Below are 22586 nucleotides of genomic sequence, written 5' to 3' on the forward strand. Positions count from 1 at the left end.
TCGAAAACAAATGGACTCTTCATCATCTAATTGGATGATTCTTGACATCAGTCAAACATGTCCAACATTTTTATAACTGGTAATCAAGTCTGGGATGGAAAGGGTTGCAGGTGTCCTTCTAGACCGGAGGCCAATTGAGACCCTTAAGTGGCCATTTAAGAATCACGTAAGGGTCTCATCTGCCACTTCTGGTATTCAACCAGTGTCAGGCAGGGGACTTTCCATCCCAATCTGGGTTTGCTGAATGGCACTCTGTGCCTGATTGAGGGACATGGCATTAAGAAGGGGGAACCTGGAAGATGCCAACCCCTGCTCTTGCTTCCAACCCCCCTCCATCCTTTTCACTGGTGACCTCAATTCTACCCACACTCACCTCTAGCTGGGGATCCATCGATGATCCAGATGGTAGGCCCTAGTGTAGTACTAGCAATGGCCACTGCTTCCAGTGGCGGTGCCAGTACTGTACAGTTGCCAGCCTTTGATTGGCCAGCAACTCTCGGGGAAGGATTTGCACCCTACTGGGGACTTCATCCAACAGGTGGCCCGGTGCTGTCCTGATAAGTGCCTGGTTACCTCGGAATAGCGTTGGGCATCTCAGAGAAAAACGGGGCTGGATTTTATGGCTCCCTGCCGGGTGTTTATTTGGCAGGGGGGCACGTAAAATATGTCAGGTCACCAGCCCACTTCCTTCCCGCCCACCCCTGACCTATTGGCCATGATATGTAGGGGTGCGGGGGGGTGGTGAGGGGAATGAGGCCCACTAGGCCACCTCCCTTACGCCTATTGAGGCCATTAACTGACCAGTTAAGTGGCAATTAAAGGCTTCAATCAGCCTTCAATGCTATAAAAAGTTGGGCAGTGGCCAGCAGACCAGAGTGCAAAGGCCGTTTTTAGAACTGCCAATCTGAAAAGGTGGGAAGGAAGGTGAGGGCACATAATTCAGGAGGTGCCCTGCTCATTGCTGGCACACCTCCCCCAAGATGTCACCCCTCCCCCCCCCCCTCTTTGTTCTTCCCAATTTTGCCTCCAAACCCTGCTCCCCCTTGCACCTCTCCACCCCCCCAGGGTGCCCGGAAACTTACCTCAGTCCGGTGGCCATTGGCTGTTCTCCATGGAGATGCCTGCAGTCTTGGCAATGTCCACTACTGAATTCTGGCACTGCTGGAGCTGCCAGCCAATCAGATTAGCTGGCTGCACTCGACAGTCCAACTCCCTGTCTACTGAAGGGCTGAAGTCCGACCTTGAGCCTGTTTATGCCACCCCGGCGTGTTATCAATACGGGGCAGGCTTTTTAAATTTTTTCCTGGGGTGAGCAGTGCACCCCCTGTAAAATCCAGCCCACGATGTAGGGATCCCACCGGTTCTCTAACAAGTGGCTGAGACTCCCCCCTCGCCCACATTAAATCCCGGCCTCCGTCTCTCGAGGGTCAGCAATTAATATGTTTATTTTTCCTAACTAACAACACAGGTGATCATACTTAGAAGGTTTGTTTGATTTCAGAATTCAAATCATTCATTTAAAATAAATACTTTAGAATGAGGAAAGACAGTGGTCGGAATTTTACGGCCCCGTCGAGGTGGGGGCGAGTAGTAAAGTGCGGTGAGTCATTGTAAACTCCATTGATTTCAGCAGGAACACAAAATCCTGCTGCCTCAAAATTCAGTGTTTCTTCATCTATTTGCCTCTACTTCTTTGGTTAATGCTAACAGAAAAATGCAACTAAAGATCCTGACAATAGGAAGTAAGGTTTGTGGGCAAGAGTTAAGGACCTCCATAAATGTCTAAATAAAATATATGAACAACATGCACACTCAGATGTTGGGATTTATTTAGTAAGAACTTCAATATCAAAGTACATCATTATCAATTTAAAATTATCATTAAACATGTCCTGTCATGCAGCCTAAGGGTATTCGCCAAACATTGTGCTTTTTGGGAATCTCGCCCACCAGCAGTGGATATTTGAGATTTGGGCAATTACAGCAAATGATTTTGTGATAATTAGTTTAAACTAAATTCATGTTTGGATTTCCAATATATATTGTTTGAAATGCAATGTTGGAAAATTACCTTCATATCTTGTCTTTTAAAGGCAATTACTTATCTTAGGTCGGTTAGTGATTAACCTTTCTTAAAAGTAAAATAATCTTATAAATGAAAACGGGTAGGCCACAGTTTGTTGCATGTGAAATGTCCAAAGGTACATCTGAAGTGTGTTCATGTCAAAATTTTCAGATTCTCAGGGACAGCAAAGGGAATGACACAGAATACATAAGGGTTGAAGTCATGCTTCAACTATACAAAGCCCTGGATATCTGGAATACTGTGAGCAGTTCTGAATGCGACACCTTAGGAAGAATGTATTGACTATGAGGGAGTGTAATGTGGATTTACCAACGTGATACCCGGACTCCAGGCACAGGTGATACAATTTAGGGTTGTATTTCCTGGAATTTAGAAGGTTAAGACATTATTTGATGCATGTTTTCAAGTTATTAAGGGAACAGTTGGGATAGATAGAGAAAAATATTTCTGCCGGCTGGGGAGTCTAGGGCCAGAATTTTCGGCTTGGCAAGTGGGGGCGGGGCCCTCCCTGCTGAATTGTCAAAGGTCTAATAAGGCCATTTAAAAACTAATTAAACCAATAAACTGAGCTGCCCATCCAACCTTAAGGTTGGCGGGCAGTCAAAGAGTCCAGGCAGCCTTTGCATTTTTCATGGAGCCTCATCCACGGGCGGGATGAGGTTTCACGAAGTGTTTAGAAGCTGAATAAAATTTAAAAAAAAAATTAATTAACATGTCCCAGCTCATTCACTGTCACATGAGGGGTCATGTCTTAAATTTTTTTTTTCCTTTATTTAGCTTTTTAAAACTCAAACTAATCTCCCTGAGGTACCTCTGTGCCCCAAAGAGATTTCTGTGCTCTTTCGCACGCATGCACAAAACAGCTCAGGACCTGACTCAGGGAATTCCCCCCGCCCGCACAGGGAGCACTCAGCGCTTCCGGGCAAGCGTCACGTTGGGTGGACCTTAATTGGCCCGCCCACGTAAAATGGTGGCATGAACCCGAACGGGGATGTCGATCGGGTTTGCACCCGCCCCTGCCCGCCCCCACATAACTCCCCCCCAACAGGTGGAAAATTCTCCCCTAGAACAAGTCTAGGACAAATTAGAGTCAGCTTTCTGCAGTGAAATTAGGAAACACTTCTACATGCAAAGGATGGTAGAAGTTTGGAACTCTCTTTTAGATGCTAAATCAATTGTTAATTTTAACTTTGAGATTGATAAATTTTCGTAAACCAAAAGATATTCAGGGATATGGGGCAAAGGCGAGGAAATGGAATTAGGGCACAGATCTAATTGAATGCTGAAACAGGCTCAAAGGTTAAAGGCCTCCTCTGGTTCCCATATTCTTACAATGCAAGAAGTGAATGATGGTACCAGTCGAACAGATAAATGTTACAATTTCATAAATGTTTTTAGAAATGCTTCAAATTTTTGTGTATTGTAACTTAAGCCAGTACACTTCAAGTCATGTATTACTAGTATTACATGTATTACAAGTCATGTATACTAGGACAGATATTTTTTGAATGAAGAAGATGACATGTGAAAGTAATCTGATCTGAATTGCAATATAGAATTTGATGTTTTGGTTGGGATGTTTCAATCAAATCTAAGGAACAATTGGATATAAACTTTGTATATACATCTTTTAAAAAAAAATTTTGGCTGAGATTTTCCAGCCCCATCGTTGGCGGGACCCGCCTGAGGAAATTCGGGGGCCCAGCCAAGAGTCTCTTAATTTTTGGCGAGACCGGATAATCCCGGTGGTGGGCGGGGTCAGAAAATTCCACCCATTAACAGAGGGGCACTCTGACCCTGGAGCTCACAATGGCAGACCCCTTAGATAGAGCTGAATGATGATTAAATCCTGTCAGCCATTGCGTATCCAGATATCGATAAAATCCCCAGGAGTTGGTGAAAACATATGCTTTTTGAATATACCAGTGTGATAAATCTTTAATCCTTGTTTTAGTTTAGCATTTAGGGTAAAACTTTTTGTTATAATCTTTGTGGATGTTCCTTTCAATTTAACACATTCTAATTCATATTTACTCTGAAAACATTACCTGTAGCGCCTCTTGAATTTTTCCATCATAGTCTATTATCCCTGTTATTCCTTGTTCACCTTTTGGACCCTTTATACAAGTTGATAATAAATAGAGAGGAAGTATTAATTGAACAGTATGAGAAAATCAGTTCAAATCCTTCAGCTGAAGGCTGGACAAGGTGACTTCTAAACTTTTGGTGCTGGTAACCCCAGATATAAACAGTACTCATCCCACACCTCCCTCACTGCACCTGGTGGCCTTTCACCTTCCTTCACACCAGGAATATGCACAGCACACAAAAGGAAATTAGTAACTTTTCACAGCTGCTGACACCAGTTGTAGTAGTGCTGGCATCACGTGTGTTCATCAGAGCTGTGCCCAGAGTGCCAATAGATCATGTAAATGAGTTTACTGTGCATTATCACACAAGACCAGCTGTTTATTACACCGGTATCCAGCATCTCAACAGGTCTGACATGCTATTGGTGGAGGAGGCCGGGGCGTGGCTTTACTAGCTCCATTCTGCTGCACTTCAGGGTTAACCTCTCGAAAAATATTGTTGCAGAAATAAATATTTGAACACATTGCCTGAAAGAGTGGTGAAAGCAGATTTAATAGTAGTTTTCAAAAGGAAATTGGATAAATATTTCAAAGGAAAAAATACCAAGCTAAGGGAAATACCAGCGGACTGGGACTAACTGGACAGCCCGTTCAAAGGGCCAGCACAGACATGATGAGCCAAATGGCCTCCTTCTATGCTGTATCATTTTATGTTTCTACGAAATAACTATTTGCTTAATATTTTGTTTTCTGAAATTTCAAGGGCATCCTATTTAACTTTAATATGCTTGTTTCAAAATGTAGGCAATGCTTGACTTCCTCGTACTTGCTGCAGTTTAGACTAATGTCAGCCTTGGTTCCGTGATAGCACTGTGCCTCTGAATCAGAAGAATGTGGGTTCAAGTTCCACACCAGAGACTTGAGCACATTATCTAGGTTGACAATTTGGTCAAATTAGTTGAAGGAGTACTGCACAGTTGGAGATGTCTGCCCTCTCAGCTGGGAGTAAAGTATCCCATGGCACTAATCAAAGAAAAGCACAGAGTTCTCCATAGTGTGCTGGCAAGCCTTTATACCTCAATCAATATCTCTTATAAAAACAAATCATCTGGTCACCATCTCATTGCTGTTTCTGCATCCAAACTGACTGTTGTGCTTCCTCCTTTACATTAGTGACTTCATTAACTCAGATGGGCTGAGATTGCAAAAGTCGCTATTTAAATGCAAATTCTTACTTGCTTGGTTGGCAGTCTGTACCATATTGTGAAACATTAAATTTCAGGCTGATGTGTGCAAATACAACATAAGAGTTATTCTTCTCATAGAAGACATTTTTCTCTGCATGCTAACTATAAAAAAAAATAAATGTCTTCATAATCAAATCATCTACTATTTAATGACACCTGGAGTACAGAGGAAATCTTCTCCGTTAATAATTCAAAGGTGAAAGCAGAACACTGCGGATCTGGAAATCTGGGGCTGAAAGTTCCCTTTGGTATGTGGGGGCGGGTCCCACATGTCCGTGTGTAAAGTGACGCACGGTGATGTCAGGCGAGTGTCCTGATGTCACTGCGCGCCATCGTGATATTTCGCTGGGCGGCCACTTAAGGCCCTTGAGGCACCAATTGACGCCGATTTTTCAGCACCTGTGCGATCTTCGGCTCGGTGCATGGGCACAACGGGCAGGTGGGTAGGACACATTTGTATTAACCTCATCCACGGGCGGGATAAGAGGGCTCACTGGGGTTGCGGGTGTGCACAGTCAATCATTTATTTCTGAAAGTTTTTGAAAGTTGCCTCTGTGATCTGCAGTACTTCAAAACACATACCAGCTGCATTCTCTGGACTCTTAAACCTTCAGGTCAGCACTCTGCAGTGAGGAATCTTTTCTGGGCCTGCAGGTTTCAGGAAGCCTTCCCGTAGCCTGGGAATGGGAGGCAGCTCCTATGAGGAGGAAGGGAGGGCTAGAAGGGGGTGGAGGCCAGGAGTGCATATTCAGCCTGCAGGGGAGTCACCTTTGGGAGGACAGGTGCAGGCATAAGGGGCGCAGGGCCAAGAGGTAGTCGAAGGTGGAAGGAGCCACAGAAAATGCCACTATCCTGCTGCCAGGGTTTAGAGGCGGTGAAGCAGCTACCTCAATATGTCTGAGGTGCAGTGCCAAAGGAGGCTCCGTCTCTCAAGGGAGACAGTCAACTATGTCTGACAGATGATTGGACCTGAGATCCCCGCTAACTGTGTGGGCGGACACCACATGCCTGTGGCTCTGGAGCTCACAGCTGCCCTCAACTTCTAAACCTCTGGCTCCTTCCAGGTCTCAGTGGGTGATCTTTGCGGTGTTTCCCAATCAGCTGTCCACACTTGTGTCAAGCAGGTTACAGATGCTCTGTTCAGGCGTGCATTGACCTTCATCCACTACCTTTGGGACCAGGCAAGCCAGACACAGCAAGCCAGAGGCTTCGCAGCCATTGCTGTCTTCCCCCTTGTCCAGGGTGCTATAGACTGCACACATGTGGCCATCAAGGCGCCAGCAGGTGAACCCGGTGCCTTTGTCAACAGGAAGGGCTTCCACTCCATGAACGTGCCGATAGTGTGTGATCACAGAATGCTGATTCTACAAGTCTGTGCAAGATACCCAGGCAGTTCCCACAATGCCTACATCCTCAGATACTCCCAGGCGCCGGGGCTCTTCAGTCCTCCAGCCCGGCTGGATGGATGGCTGCTGGGTGACAAGGGCTATCCCCTCAGAAGGAGGCTCATGATGCCTCTCTGTCATCCAAGAACAGAAGCTGAGCAGTAGTACAATAGGAGACATGGCACCACAAGGGCTGTGGTGGAGAGAGCCATTGGTCTTCTCAAGATGCGCTTCCAATGCCTGGACTACTCAGGGGGTGCACTCCATAACCTCCAGATTGTGTGTCGTTGATAGTGGTTGCATGCTGCGCTCTCCACAATCCTGCGCTGGAAAGGGGGGATGCTGTGGACGATGAAGACGTTGACTCAGTGGCTACGGTTGCACACGATGAGTCCAGCAGTGAGTCCGAGGATGAGCATGCACAGGGAAAGGCTGAGGGGGTAGACGCTGACCCAGGCATACTCCAGGGAGGCAGTCACACCTGGGAGACTTTAATCCAACGAACCTTCAGTTAGCACACCACATATGGACTTGCAGGACAAGCCTGGGCTGTAGGCTCGATACTTGGCACCTAAGTGCAAAATCTGCCAGGTTAGGAACAGTCACTAAGGGCCTTGTTAATAAAGTTGAATGTCCCTCAAAGCACTCATTACAGTTTTGGAAACCAGACACATGCAGGAGCAAAGAGGCACCTTCAGCCATGGTGACATATCTGAATTTAATATGTCAAGCAATCCAACTTATTCCAAAAAAAAAGAGAACAGTGTTACCAAACAAAACAAATCATAAGGACCTCATCTCGGGCCACCACAAAAGCATCAGTGATAAACCCATGCTGTGCCTAAGGTGCCTTATGTTTTCGTTTCCAGCTGCTACGCCTTGGTGCTGTCCCATCGCTGAGAGTGGCATCTGAGACAGCCTGCTGACTCTTCTGTCCTGTTGGCCTTGATGACCTTGGGAGCCATCCCCTGGCCCATGGAGCATGTGCTGGGCCCACCTGGGAGGGAACCGCCAATTCCACAGCTGGCATCCCCACAGTCGTCACAGCCTCAACGGATGCAACGGTCACTGGCAGAGGGGTAGAGGAGCTCCCGCCCTCATCCGTAGTGCCCTGAGAGGTGCCCACAGAGATGCTAGGCAGCTGCTACGCTGACGTGAGATCACTTCAGACCTCCATGCTCACCGTGGATGGATGGGCACCGAGCTGGGAAAGTTGATGCCCAAACCATTTTCCACACTGGCAATGACCAGCTGAGGTCAATGCCGATGTGAGGGCTTGCTGGTCAGAGCGCATCCCCAGGAAACCCTGATGGGTCTCCTGGAGGAGGCTCTCCATGAGAGTCGCCACTCTCTCCATGGAGGACGCATGGCGCTCAGACATGTGGCTCATTGCTTTGGTGATTGTCCACGTAGACTTCTCTGCCACAGAGACCAAGCCAAGCATTGCCTCACGTATCTCCCTCAGATGCTCCAACACACCGGCCACATTTCTTGCACCTGCTGCATCGCGGACGACTCCAAAGGCACATCATCAGGCACCGACTGAGCATGTGCCTGGTCCCCTGCAGTCCTCCAACTGCTGGCGCCATGGGCTCTCTGTCTTTGCCAGTGACTGTGAAGTGTCCTCATCACTGTGCCCAGGGACACTAGCCGATGTTTGAATTCCTACCAAGGTGCTAGTGTCTGTGCTGGTGCCTGCCTGGCAGAGATGGTGTGACGCTGGTGAGACTTCAGGGCCATTAGGTGTGAGAGGGGGACCTCTACTCCTCCTCCTCCTGGCCCTGCTCTGCTGATGCTGAAAGAAAGAACAAGGACAGTGGATCAGTTAACATGGAGACAATGTCAAAGTGTTTACCGGTCCCCTGGATCATTATGTGCTCATCCTTCTATAAGCAATGGTCAAGCCATGTTGCAAAATTAAATCAATTAACATTCAGCACTGCCATGGCTGTTGGGAGAACAATGCTGACCTCATATTGGGCATAAATATCTGGCTGTGGCACCCCAGCCTCACCGACACCAGTGGACGTTAGCGCATGGCGCCTCTCCAGATCCAGGGCCTCCTGCTCAAAGCGGCTAAGAATGGTGATCTGCGCCTGGCCGCCACCAGTCCTCTCACGCTCTGCCGCGTTACGAGTACTCTTCTGAAAATGAGAGACGAGCATTGATCAGTGCAAATTGCACATGGACTCTCTTCACACACGGCCCACCCCAACCAGAGTGGGACATATCAGGGCTCCAGAGTCTCCTCACCCCGCTGCTGCCGAACACTCACACAAAGATGCTAAGCCACTTCCTCCCCCTGCGCACCCCACCCCCCACCCTCCTTGGACACATGCTGCCTACGTCACATTTGGCACCACATGGTATATCCTTCCACAGCAAGGAGCCGCAAGCACGTGGAGTGCAGAGCGCAGCAAATGGTTTGTTGCCATGCCACCTTGAAGCTCCCCTCCCAGCATGTCATCACCCTGACTTGGACATGTCCTGCAGTTCAAGCACAGTACCTAGGTGCAGCTCCTCCAGGTTGCCCCAAAACCAGTCATGTAGGGCTCAGTGTAACACATGCTGCAGGGGCAATATGCATCTCTTCATCACCCTCTCAGGCTGACCTCAGCACGGGCAATATCTGCTGGCCCACCCAGCAAAGGACAAATGCCGTCAATGATTCAATGCAGTCACTACACTCAGACTTACAGTTGGGGAAAGGGGGGTGCGGGGACAGTGCAGCAGGTGGGTAAGCCGACCTGCTGGGTTACATGACCAATGCCGACATGGTACTCACCCTTCCTGAGCGCAACAAGTCATTGAAGTGCTTGCGACACTGGACCCAGATGCACCGCACCACGTCGTGGGAGCTCACCACCTTCACCACCTCCTCCCAGGCATGTTTCATCATGTGGGGGGGCCTCCTTCTCCCATCCTGGGGAACCAGCACCTCCCAACAAGCTGCCACCTCCTTGAGGAAGGCTGCAAGGCAATCATCCGAGAAACGAGGGCTACACAAGGGGCCCTACCCTCTGGCCTGGCCTGTCCTGTCCTGCTGCCTTACTGTCCAGCCTGGCCTGCTCTGCTGGCCTACCCTCTGAACTGGCCTGCTCACCAGAAGCCCTCTGGTGAGCCCTTCTACTTGACATTGTGAGCAGCCTTGCAAAGGCTGCCAGAGCTTCTGATAAACAGGCCGCCGGGTCACCATTGGACCCGGCAGACAATGCACTCCCGCCGCCGCCCGCCCACTCCCGCTATCCTCGGAGGTCAGGCATTACGCTGGGCGGGCCTTAATTGGCCCGTCCGCGTAAAATGGTGGTGTAGGCCCGATCGCGGGTGGTGATCTGGTCCACACCCACCTGCGCCCGCTCCCACTCTGCCTCACTCCCGCTCTGCTCTGTCCCCTCCCCCCCGCCAAACAGAAAATTCAGCCCCTGAAATAGAAACAGAAAATGCTGGAAAAACTCAGCAGGTTTGGTAGCATCTGTGGAGAGAGAAACAGAGTTAATATTTTGAGTCTGTATGACTCTTCTTCAGGTAAATTAAAGATGTCGTGGAGAATTTTACTGGTGTGGTCCCTTCTTGGGGGTTGGGGAGAGAAATCACAGCTACAGGGTAATGAGGTTACGTTGTTTCGGAAAGAAACAGATATATAGGCAGGATATTAGATTTTCCTGGTAGTTTGTATTATTTCTCTCTATGTAGAATTAACTCTTAACTCCAGAAATGAATGTAACCCAACAAAATGACTACTTACATTCAGTCCTGCACGCCCCTTTTCACCTTTCTTTCCAGGTTCACCCTAAAATAAGTTCAACGATATCTTTGTTAAAATTTGCTGACTACAGATTAAAATTCTGCGCAACCATAAGTAAATACAATGTTGTGTTTTATGATTTAATTAAATGCATGCTATTCAATAATAATCATGTGCCAATCTTGATCCCTCTCAGACTCAAAATGCCAGCCTCTCTTGATTTACCTTTATGTATTGTATGTATTGCAAAAAACTTAAATTAGAACAGTGCTTTTATCTGCTGACAAAATAATTTTAAGGTGCTAAATTAATTTATTTGGCAACTTTGGTCTTTGAGAAATCTTTTCTGGTTTTCTCTCTAGCAACAATCAGGTTCACTTCTATAGGGAAATAGTGGAACATCCCTGGGTTCATCCCTGAACATACTTTGCATCCTTAGGACGCCAGGCAGAAATCTAGGCACCAAGTAACAGAGGCGAGCAAAAGTGTGTTTGAAGAGGTGAGACCAGCAATTGGGGATCTCCAGAATGCTGGCACATGATCTCTGAAGGACCTGTTGCCTTTGGTACACTATATTTGGAAGGGTGGAGAGTACAAGCTGGGGCATTTTTCTGGAGCCAGGATGGAAAAAAGCCATAAGGAGATTAATAGATATGGACAAAAATTCTCCAATCAATGCCTTGGCATTGGGGAGCTAGTTGGAGGTCAGGAATGATACAGATGAGAGATGAAGTGACTTAATGTAGGATAGGAAGTAGAGAGAGCTCTGATTCAACTATTGCTTTTACTTTTTTGGTTACTAGCAACATAACTGAAGCTATTTTAACATTGTGGACAGCTTCACATTTTATTCTTCCCCTTCAGTTGAAATCTGGTTGAATGATGCTGGTTGTTTTAGACTCGTCTCTCATAAAAATTCTGCCTATCACATTTGACATTGTGGTCTGTGTGAAGCATTGTGATTAAATGGTATCTCTGTTTGTAATTGAACTAAATTAAACTAACTCTGTAATTGAACTAAATCCCTTGAAGGTGGATTGATATATCATATATAAAGTGACCCTTCCTCCTGGTAATCAATTATTGCTTATCATATCACAGTTTGGTCACAATAATTTATTCTTCAGGATAATTTGGATAATAATTTCATTTTTTTATTGTAAACTTATTTAACCTATTGTAAGGATAATTACAGGGCACTGTGATCCTGCGCCACCCCCTGGTAAAATGTTAGGGGAGAATCCGACCGAGATCCGATGGCTGGCCCACAGCAGTATAATGCTGGGAGCAGCGTTAATTGCTTTAAGGCAAGATCTCTATCTCTTTCACAGGAAGAAGTTCCACCTTAGAGAATTGTCCTATCGGACAGCCACCAGCTCTGTAGTCCTCTGTAGTTCCAGCAATGCTAGCCTCAATAGGCAGTCCAAAATGCTGAGGAGCGCAGGTAAATCCGGGGCTGGGAGTCTTAGCAAGGGGCGAGTAAGGGGTGGAGGGACTTGTTCAGGAGGCCGGGGAGAGGGTTGACCTTGGTGCAGGGGGAGGGGGGATTCACCTGGAGGGAGGGTGCCGCAAAGGAGGTCAACGTCCCCTTGCTCGACACGCAGTTAAAGCTGCCGGGTTTCAGACATGGCATGGGTCTCCCCTTACCATGGGCAAAATACTGGCAGGGACAGGATGAGGCTCTTCATGGCCATTTAATGGCCTCAATAGGTCCAAGGGCAGGCAGGTCACCCAGCGCCTCTTCCACTTCGCCATTTCAGACAGGCTGGGGGCAGACAGGTAGCTGTAGGGAAGGCCACCGGCTGGATTTTACGATCCCTGCCTTCAAACCCACTGGTGGGGGAATGTAAAATCCAGCCCTATATATTTAGAAAATGCAGTAAATTTATAGTTTACCTTTAATCCTACTAATCCCTGTAATCCCTGGGGACCCGCAATGCCTTTTTCTCCCTGCATAGATGAGGAATGTGCAAGCACAAATCACAAAATATTCAGTAAACACATAGACCCTCAAAACAGACTGTTTCCATCGTTATTTTAACAGCAGTCAGGTGTTAGCATTCAACATTTGTATTACATTGGATAATGAATGACAAGTCCCCTAAAAAGAGCAGAGCAGGGACCAAACTAAGGGGTATATTTTCTTACATTTGTTAGTATTAATGAAAAAAGATTTCAATTCAAACTGGTCTAATCCAAAGACAGGTAAAAAGCATTAATATGCTATTCAACAACGTGTAGTGCTGCTCTGAAAATTCATATCTTTCCAAAGTCAATTGAGAAAAGTATATAAAAGCTAATCCTTGCTTGTGAAGGTCATTAGTAATGAACTGTCTGTAGAGAAAATGATCCTGACCTGCAGTGTCAAGTTTTTCTTTCATCCATGGTGTTTTCAAGAAAATTTACCCTGTACTTTACATCCTCTTTGATGTTCAACCAGGCACAAAAGAAAATCATGATGTACCTTTCACAATTGTGTAATCGTGTCAAACATCCACAGGAATTAAAACAGAAAAGGATGCTCTTTGGCTTGGAGCTACACTTCCTAATGTGCCAGGACATGCAAATTGAATAATCTGGCTCCTTCCAGGATCATGTACAATTGTTGAAACATTTAATTGTTTGTTAAGACCTTATTTCAGCTACTGAACAATATTCTGTTTGATTTATTTACAGAACAAAGCAAATAAACATGCAAGACTGCAATTAGCATATTAAACACTGGGGTAGATTTTGCCCTGAGCAATGTTGTGCCGGCTGTTTAATAACCCTAATAGAAAGCGGAGCCTATTTTGTGGACGGGGAAATTAACATGTGGTCAGCAGGCTGTGAATGGAAATTGAGAGCCTCAGGGATAATCCAGGTTGCTGCAACATCGAGCAGCCCACCCAACTTCTGGTCCAGAGAAAGGTATATCCAGGGGAAGGGGTTGTTCTCCGGGGCTGGGACCCAGTGCAGCAAAGGCTGAGATCGTTTTTTTGTTTTGTAGGAACACTCCTACTCCTCTGTAAAAATTACCTAAAATTTACTTTTTTGTACTCCTCTTTGGATGGGTCATCAGTTACTACGCAAAATGTGCATACTATAGGCTCCACCAATAAAGCCTTAAAATGCCATTTATCATAGGGCCCCAGTTTGTATATTAAAATAGCCTACTGCTGGACTCAGTGCTTGGTGTCCCTCCCACCTTTGGGAATGCAATGTCAACCACACAGTCAGAGGGAGCTGGGCTCTAAGTCACGCCCCACTATTTTTGGGATGCTGCTGTGCCATTTTCACCAGGGGACAGTCTTCAACATTGCTCCCATTAATTCATCACTCCAAACGTGAATGCACTGGCTTAGTAAAAGGTTAATTCCCTAAGTGGAGGAAGTGGCTAGCCAACTAAAATATAAAAAGAAGAAAGATCAGGGACAAAACACTCCTATTTTGTTTAGTTAGATATGAATATTTTTGAAAAACATTCTATCCTAGACACTGTGCAATGAAAAAGATAAAGCATTTTAGGATGACATCTCCCTTCCCAGTGCCAAGACTTTATGATAGGTGGTGACGTTTTATTCTGATAAAATTAAGAAAAAAATTAAGATATTAAAATAATTATGTAAATAATGATAATTAGTAGCCAAAACATGCTGTGCTATGAAAGAATCATGAGATACTGCACATACCTATATGTATGCAAAACATGGACAATGTATAGAAGGCAACAGCTGGAAATGTTTTACCGTTGCACATTATATTGTATTAGGTGATAGGCCACGATCACAAACAATGATATACTGGCACGTGCTGACAACATTGAAGCTATAATAATCAACGCTTAGCTCTGATGAGCAGGACATATTGTTATGATGGAAAACATATGATTACCAAAGCAGGTACCTTATGGAGAACTGGTGAATGACAGAAGAAAGCAGGGCAGATAACAAAGGCTTACAAATGCACAATGAAGATTCATTTGAAGCAGTACAACATGGTTGCTGGCTCTGGGGAAGCCCTGATCATTGACAAATGACAATCGCATGCGGAAGTGAGAGAAGGAGTGAAGGACTCTGAATGACAGTGCCATACCAGTGTGGAGGTAAGACTCGAGAGATGAAAGAATAGGATTGGCAATATCAGAGGGAAAATCCCCCAGGAACATGGTTATGTAAGGCTTGTGGCAGACAATGTTCACCATGTAGCTTGCATAGTTATCAATGTGCTCATCTACCATGGACTTATGCTCCTTTCTCTTTTAATACACACCAGTATTGTGACTATTAGCAAATTATCAACATTTCCACATATCAAAAAATAGAATCATAAATCACACATACAAATGTCAGTCAACTGAAAAGCAGTCAGATAAAGACATATGGGCTCAATTATCAATTGCTTCATGGTCAATAGGCGGAAAGTTTAGCCCATGGCTATCCTAACAGAGCTAATAAAAATCAGATTTATATTTCTATTTCCTAAAATTCAACGTACATTAGATTTGCTGCAACATTTGTACAGCTTCCACTTCACAATGATATTAAAAATTATGCTATAATTCTGGAATTATGGATGTTTCTGACTCCAAAGCATAGCAATGAGAGATCCCCTGAGGGAAATCATCTCAACCACGTGGACTCATCACCAGTATCATGTCAAGCCACATTTAAGAAGTGCTCTGTGGATCTATTAGACCTTGCGGATACTTTCTAAACTCAGGCAGTGTGCTTTTTTCTGCTTTGAGAGTACAGATGAAAATTTCTCATCCCATTCTCAAACATATGGGTGGGGGGGGTGGGGTTGGAGGGATTAAATTGGATAGCTCCCCAAAATGGGCATGGGGCTTGCAATGCATTATTAGCCCATTGATTGCAATAAAGGCAGTGCAGCAATTTTGAAATTAGCTGCCTGCTCATTTGAATAATTTCTGCATCCAGTCATAGGGTGGCCACTGATAGAGGCCAAGAATACTGGACACCAGGCCAACAATGCTGCGGTGCAGAGGGAAAGGCATCATTGCTGCTGCACTGCACACAGTGTCATCATGGACCTCCCATCCACAAGCTTATGTGTGACTCTGATAATGACCATGCAAAACAATGAGGAAAGGAATGAGAACAGGACCCTGATGGCCCTCTAACCCACAGTCAAAAGGCAATGGGGGCAGATAACTGTGGTAGTCAATGCCAGGAGTCAAGCCCCAAACACCTGGATGCAGTACTACAAGAAGTTCAATGACCTCACGAGTGGTCAAGATCAGTGAAATTATCTTCTAATGCTGCATTCTACCAATGGCACTATTAGCCTCACACACTGCTCAATGTGCCACAACCCCATCATTCATCTACCAACAATTTCTAACAATTAGACCTCATGCCTGTGATTTAAATGCTTCACCTCACCGTCATACACTTATCACTGTTGCAAGCCTCACACCAATGTCCCATAGATTGCATACACTGCCAGCTATTCAACCATGACAGCCAACATATCAGTAAAACAGATTGCAGGGTAATCTGTGTCAAACTTCAGTCTCTCTTGCAGGACTGTACCATTGGAGGCAGAAGGAGCTAACTGGAGTGGCACAAGTGCACCTGCATGTCCTGACCCCCATTGTGGAAATGATGTGGGTCATTATTTTGCTAGTCACTGTTGTAGCCATGGCCAATGATGTGGCTGAAAACATCAAGGATGATAGCATCCTCATGCCTAATCTTCCTTCTACATTCACTTACCCCTTGTTCTACATGTTCTTCTGAGTTACAAGCTGAACATGTAAGCATGAATCTCTTAATTTCCCCTCTCCTCAAATCACAACCTCATTCTTATGCCTTTTTCCTTTCAGATGCCCAAGAGGTGCAACCTGGCTATGCAGTGGAGGAACAGCAGGAAGAGTGATGATGAACACATGGCACCATCAATTGATTTCATGGACACCAGAAAATACTGACATGTAATTTAGATGATAGCATAGGGGAACAGGATTTGCATGTGGTGAGATACCAGGCATGAATGGGCTACAATCAGGAGACAGGCAAGGATAGTGCAGGTGCCAGATTGCTGGAGGTCGAGGTAGAACACAAGTTACACTGCAGAGGACTCAGATGAGCATTTCAATAGAGCAGCCTGCCGAAGAATGCTAACAAGTATATACAACAAAATACTGGCCTGCCAGGAATGTCTAGGGGAAATGGAGGAGTCCAGCATCAACTTGGCTATGTGCAGAGCTTGGAGCTCATTATTTCCAACATTGAGTTGGTACCCAACTCCATTTGCACATTTGTGGATCCAGCTATGATGTAGTGTCTAATGACTGATGTCTCAGCTTTCATTGCAGAACAAGCAGCAACCACCCAATGTCTGAGTACTGCAGTAGAAACTCAGGTTGAAGTCATGTAAGCTCAGCTCATTGCTATGCAAGTTCAGACTGCTGCCATCATGGTTGTGAATAATACTGTGCAAAGAGGATTGCAGGGTGTAGCAGCAGTTCAGCTGTCTGTCCTCCACCAGGTTACTTGGGTTGCTGAGGTGCCGTTGACAGCATTTGTCCATCCCTGCCACTCTGCCAGTGCCTTTGCAGTTGTCTATCAGCCAGACAAGCCAGACTGCTGCCACCCTTGCTGAAACGGTACAGCCTGCACTCAGGCATTCAAAGTCCAGAGCTGCTTGAGGTTGTCCTCAAAGGCCATCTGCAGTCTCCTCCATTGAAAGCTGACAGCCTTCCACCAGTCATGCCTTAGCCTCTGGGATAGCTTAACATAGAAGTACTGAGGTAGACAAAGGCACATGGAAAACAGACACTAAGGTAAAGTATAGTTGACTTATTTACTTCATGATTTCATTTATAAATTTGGTTTAGAATGTTTATTTTCTGGTCGCTGTTTTTATTGGAAGCTGTGATGGTCAGTGACAGAGGGAAGCTAAGTTTAAAACTGTTGATGAATGGGGAACTGGGGTTATGATTACTGGTATTGCACATGATTGAGTTGTTCACAGAGACCCCAGTCAGAAAGGGGCTATCTAGGTTGCCTCCTCCTCTTCCTCCTCATGCTCCCTAAGTAGGACTGATGAAACCCCAGTAAAGTGCTTTCCAGCTTATTGCTTATGGGGAAGCATGGGAAGGCTATAAAAAAGATGATGGCAAAAGGGGACATGGAAGTGGGATCTCCACTCAAAGCGCTCCACGTCAGTCACCAGACTGCCTCATATCCCGATGGTTAAATCTGCCCCTGCACAGGTGCAGGTGGAACAGTTTTTAAGAGGCCCTTGTGGATTTCAAAACTCAGAGGACGTCAGTCAAGAGCTGGGCAGGGGCCTGAGCAGTCTGCTGCTACCTCTGCTGAAGCCACAAACGTTGTCTCATGTAGGAGTAGCAGAAAGTGGAAGAAGAAAGATTTGTACTGGCACAAAGGTATGCACATGGGTGTGTAGCACAATGTTGGATAAGTTCATGTTTCAGGTATGAGCTACATCATTGCTATTTATTTGCACCTCTTTCCTGCCTTGACTATTCTTGCCTGCTGCCTGGCAAGTGGCCATTCATTTGTGAATGATAAGTCCAGACTTAATGACAAGTCATGGATGGTTGTGAAAGAGATGCTTGGATGATTGCAGGTCTAATATGTTTTGGGGGAAGGGTGGGTTGGTGGAAATGGGTTTAGCATGGGGCTGCCAGATGGATGCACTGGTGCCACTTAACTAAATCATGCCAAGCTGAGGGCATCCCAAGCAGCAATGTGCATCGCTGCAGATGCACTGCCTGCATCTTATGCCTGCTCCTCCTCCTCTGAAGAGGCTCTGTGCTCCTCCTGAAGGTTTAAACCTCACTGCTGTGCAAGCATAGCACACCATGGTCATTCTGGAGACGCTGGCTAGTGCTTATTGACGGGCACCTCCAGATCTGTGGAAGCATCTAAGGCACATCTTTGGCATGCCAATTGCTTACTCAATGAGACATCTCGTTGTCACAGGCTTTCATTATAGGACCCCTGGGCCTTACTGCTTGTGTTTCTCCTGGGTGTCATCAGTCATGTTTTAATCCTGCAAGCAGCCAGTTGGTAAGTCTGCTTTGATGTGAGAAGAGATGAATGAGGGGTGGACTGGCGTAGGATGAAAGTATCATGGCCGTTGTCTGGGAATCTTGTGCACACCTGTAGAAATTTTTTTTGTGGTTGGCCACCAGCTGCATATTTGAGTGGAACCCCGTGTGGTTCACAAACACTGCTGGGTGGTGGGTATACACTGCACTGAACGATGCCCTGCACCTGTGGGAAACCAGCCAAATCCATGGACCCGAGCACCCACTCATTCTAACTGCATCATCAATGGCGAAGTGTATATAATTGCCTGCCCTAGCAAACACGGCATTAGCCACCACTCTGATGCATTTTTGGGCGGTCAATTGCAAAATCCAACTGATCCCTGGAAGTAGCTTGAGGCAAAGGAGTTGAACAAGATGGTAACTTTGACAGCATGGCTAAAAGCACGAATACCAGGCTCACTTCATGGCAGCAGCTCTTCTTCCAGCAGGCTGCAAATGTCTGTCATAATCTGACAGGAAACCCTGAACCTCTCAAGGCATGCCCGGGAAGCTGATTCTCAGCCTGTAAACCCTATGTTGCAGTGTTGTGAGTGTCGCCTCCTGTGAATGGCACCTCACAAGCTCTCTCATCTCCCCTGTGGGGCAGTAGCTTTGCGAGGAGAAGGCTGCTGCTCTTTCTGCTGCTGATGGTAATCCTTGCTGCTGGCCGGGTCCCCCTGCTGTTGCTGCTCTTCCTGCTGCTGTTGGTCAATTTGCTCCTATTCAGAGATTCAAGCTGGAACTCCATAAGCAGCACCTATGCTGATCTGATATATCGCAGATTCAAAGTGGAGATCAGACACACAAACCTCCCAAGCAATGAAAGTGACCTCCAAAGTAGTAATCAATCACCTGTGAAATAGTGAAAATAAACTCTCAGAACAAGCACTGGGAGTAAAAGCCACAATCAGCCAAGGAAGCAGCTGAAGAAGTTTCAGTGTTTTGGAGGAATGTTTGCCTGTCCTTTCCTGAGCCCCCTCAAATCCAGCGGTGTTTTCACTTTGCTTTCACTGGCATGTTCCTGAAAACCTGTGCACCCACAATTAAATCCCCAAACCTCTGAGAAGGTAGCTTTTAATGGTCAATGAACATATTTAAATTGGTAACCCTACTCTCTGGAAGCAGCTTCTCACACCCAGTTGAACACGCTGTGGTTAATGTGGATGTGAGTCAGTTGGAGCCAATTTCCTGATGCGTTAATTCCTGTGTTTTTAATCTCCCACCCACTCTCAAACCCACTTAGTCTTGTAAATTAAGATTCCCCCCATTATTTCTCAATGTTCCCCTATCTTTTCCTTAACTCAAATCCTTGTATGCAAATTTTAAAAGGCCGTGCATTTCCCAGTAATATGAATGTCACTCTGCTGCTGACCACACAGTGGCAGTACATAGGCTCAAATAACTGGTGCTAGTAAAGAAAGGCTGGGCAGAAACCATTGCCAGCAGCTAAAAAGCAGATTTGTATTTGCTTGCTCAAAGTAACAGTGGATATTATTAACATAATCACCAAAAACTTTGTTCAATTTCAATAAGGTCAGTCCAGGTTGCATGAAACTCTAGCCTTCACATTTAAATGCATGTTCCTGCAGCAGGCAGTCAGGTAACACACATGGCTATAATTTTAAATTATTTGAACCTTTAGGATATATCCTCAATTTGAAGGGGCTCAAGTGAATAATTTTATCAGCAAAAAAATGTTTGCACATTTTCACAATTTTGATTCAGTCGACAATAATCAAATTTCCCTTTCTGATGGTGATCTAAAATGTTAACCATATGTAGAAGATGATTTGTGCTGAGATACAGAAATATGATTTTAAAATACTGTTTTAAAAAAATACAGCACAGGAAATGGATTTTGCAGGTTAAACAATTTAAAGGTTCTATCTATGCCATTCGAAATGTAAAGGTGTTAAACTTGTCTGTATGCATTTAACAACTTGAAATTGACTTACGAAATATGGTGAATTATTGAAGTGTGAGGTAACCACAATAAGGGACATATTCTGATTGTTGGTAATTTTAATGCTGACTTAATATCACAAGTCTACTACTTAAGGCAGCTTTGTGTGTTATTAATATGCATGCAAATTCAGAACATTTTAAATAGCACAATGGTGTATAAATTCAGCCATGTCATGCATGTTTTTCAGGCACAAACTGATGTACCAAATCTGCAATATAGCAGTAGGAAGTATGTAAACATTTCTGGCTGACAGTGTGTTGCTTTCCATATTGGAAAAAGAACAAAAGCTGTTGTTCTGTGTTCGCATCAGAATTAGGGTCTTTAATAACATATGCAAAGGAGCGAAAGCCATGAGGCCACACTGCAAGATTGGTTTGTCCCAAGGGCTTAGGAACTTTTGCTTTTTCTGCTGCAAAAGATAGGTTTCTTAAATTTACTTGCCTGAAAAAGGAGCTGGGAGGAGTACGTGTGCCCCACCCGTCCCTACATTTAGAGAACATAGGTCTTTGTTCCCCACCTAATCGCGTACATCCCACCAACCGGGCTTCTGATCTCACTTCTGACCAGGCCTCCTCATCCTTCTGATCCCCTTCCCCAACTTCCATTCTGTGACCCAGCTTCCACTTCTTGATGAGGGTTTATAGTTAAAGCAATGGATTTCTTTGTAGTGCAGTTTGGCTTCTGATCGTGCATTCCGGAGAGGAGTCATGAACCAAGTGTGCAGGAGATAGCCCTTGGCCTCAGATCGGAAGCCTCCTGGCAGCATCGGCGGAGAAGAAAAGAGTTGACGTTTCGAGTCCTCATGACCCTTCGACAGTTCTGTCGAAGGGTCATGAGGACTCGAAACGTCAACTCTTTTCTTCTCCGCCGATGCTGCCAGACCTGCTGAGTTTTTCCAGGTAATTCTGTTTTTGTTTTTGTTTTGGATTTCCAGCATCCGCAGTTTTTTTGTTTTTATCGGAAGCCTCCTGTTGTGCAGAGGCAAAGAAGGTCACAGCAGATATCTAGACCGTACATAATGCACTTACATAATGCACTGCTGGTGATCATCCATCCTTTGCACGTTAATGGAAGGAAGCCATTGTAATTCATGAAGATGTTGGGGTTACAGGGCAATCCTCCACACTGAACTATTTGTTGCTGCAAGCCTCAGAATTGATTGTGTACAGCCTCCCTGCAAAAGTGCAGCTTTCTAAGCTTCTCCGAGAACTGCAGGTATTTTGTTTGAATGTTTTAACTCTGTTAGGAGAATAAGGATTCTTGCAGGAACATTTACTTTGGTTTGCTCTCCCTCTCTCTATTCCTCCAGCTCCTGCCTCAGTGGAATTACAAGAAGCATTTCCATTAAGTTAAAACTGCATTGCCAGAAGTCCCTTAAGAATGTTCTACAGCCGCTACAAGCATTTTAAAAATAGTTAGGTAACGTGTAACTAATATGTAATGCAAACAAAACATCTTCCGAAGTGTTATAGTATTCTATCTCAAAAGCAACTAGCGATCCCTTCAAATATCATAGGAAATTGCTGCTTCCTAACTAGAACCACCCATGGTTTGTGAGTAGGATTAAAAACTAGACATTAGCAGAGGCAAAACTAGTATTGGGAATCCTGACTACATCATCTGACCCAGTTCTGCATTCTTTTTTATTAGGTTTCAAACTATTCCCAACAGGAGCTCTTGTTGCCTCAACCTAGGTTGGCCCAAGGTACAGAATGGGCAGAAATTCTGTTTCACACCCACTTTTGGTGCCAGTGCTAAGATAAAAGTAAAATACTGTGGATACTGGAAATCTGAAATGAAAACAGAAAATGCTGGAAAAACTCAGCATGCCTGACAGCCTCTGTGGACAGAGAAACAGAGTTAACATTTCAAGTTTGTATGAAGAAGGGTCACACAGACTCGAAACATTAACTCTGTTTCTCTCTCCACAGATGCTGTCAGGCCGGCTGAGTTTTTTCAGCATTTTCTGTTTTTATTTATTATTATTATTATTATTATTATTGGT

At 45.3% G+C, this 22586-nt stretch overlaps 1 protein-coding gene across 4 annotated transcripts in view; it reads right to left on the reverse strand.

The window, feature by feature from the left end:
• The window catches only part of LOC121280769 (collagen alpha-1(XXIII) chain-like), a 275471-nt gene that overhangs the window by 47797 nt on the left and 205088 nt on the right, over positions 1 to 22586 (reverse strand). For all 4 annotated transcript variants that reach the window (XM_041192944.1, XM_041192942.1, XM_041192945.1 and 1 more), the window contains 3 exons: positions 12450 to 12503; positions 10554 to 10598; positions 4135 to 4203 (listed from right to left, as the gene is read on the reverse strand). In XM_041192944.1, the coding sequence (XP_041048878.1) occupies positions 4135 to 4203; positions 10554 to 10598; positions 12450 to 12503 (168 nt within the window). The remainder of the gene's footprint in view (positions 1 to 4134; positions 4204 to 10553; positions 10599 to 12449; positions 12504 to 22586) is intronic.

The sequence above is a fragment of the Carcharodon carcharias genome, chromosome 8, assembly GCF_017639515.1.
Source record: "Carcharodon carcharias isolate sCarCar2 chromosome 8, sCarCar2.pri, whole genome shotgun sequence".
Taxonomy (NCBI): domain Eukaryota; kingdom Metazoa; phylum Chordata; class Chondrichthyes; order Lamniformes; family Lamnidae; genus Carcharodon; species Carcharodon carcharias.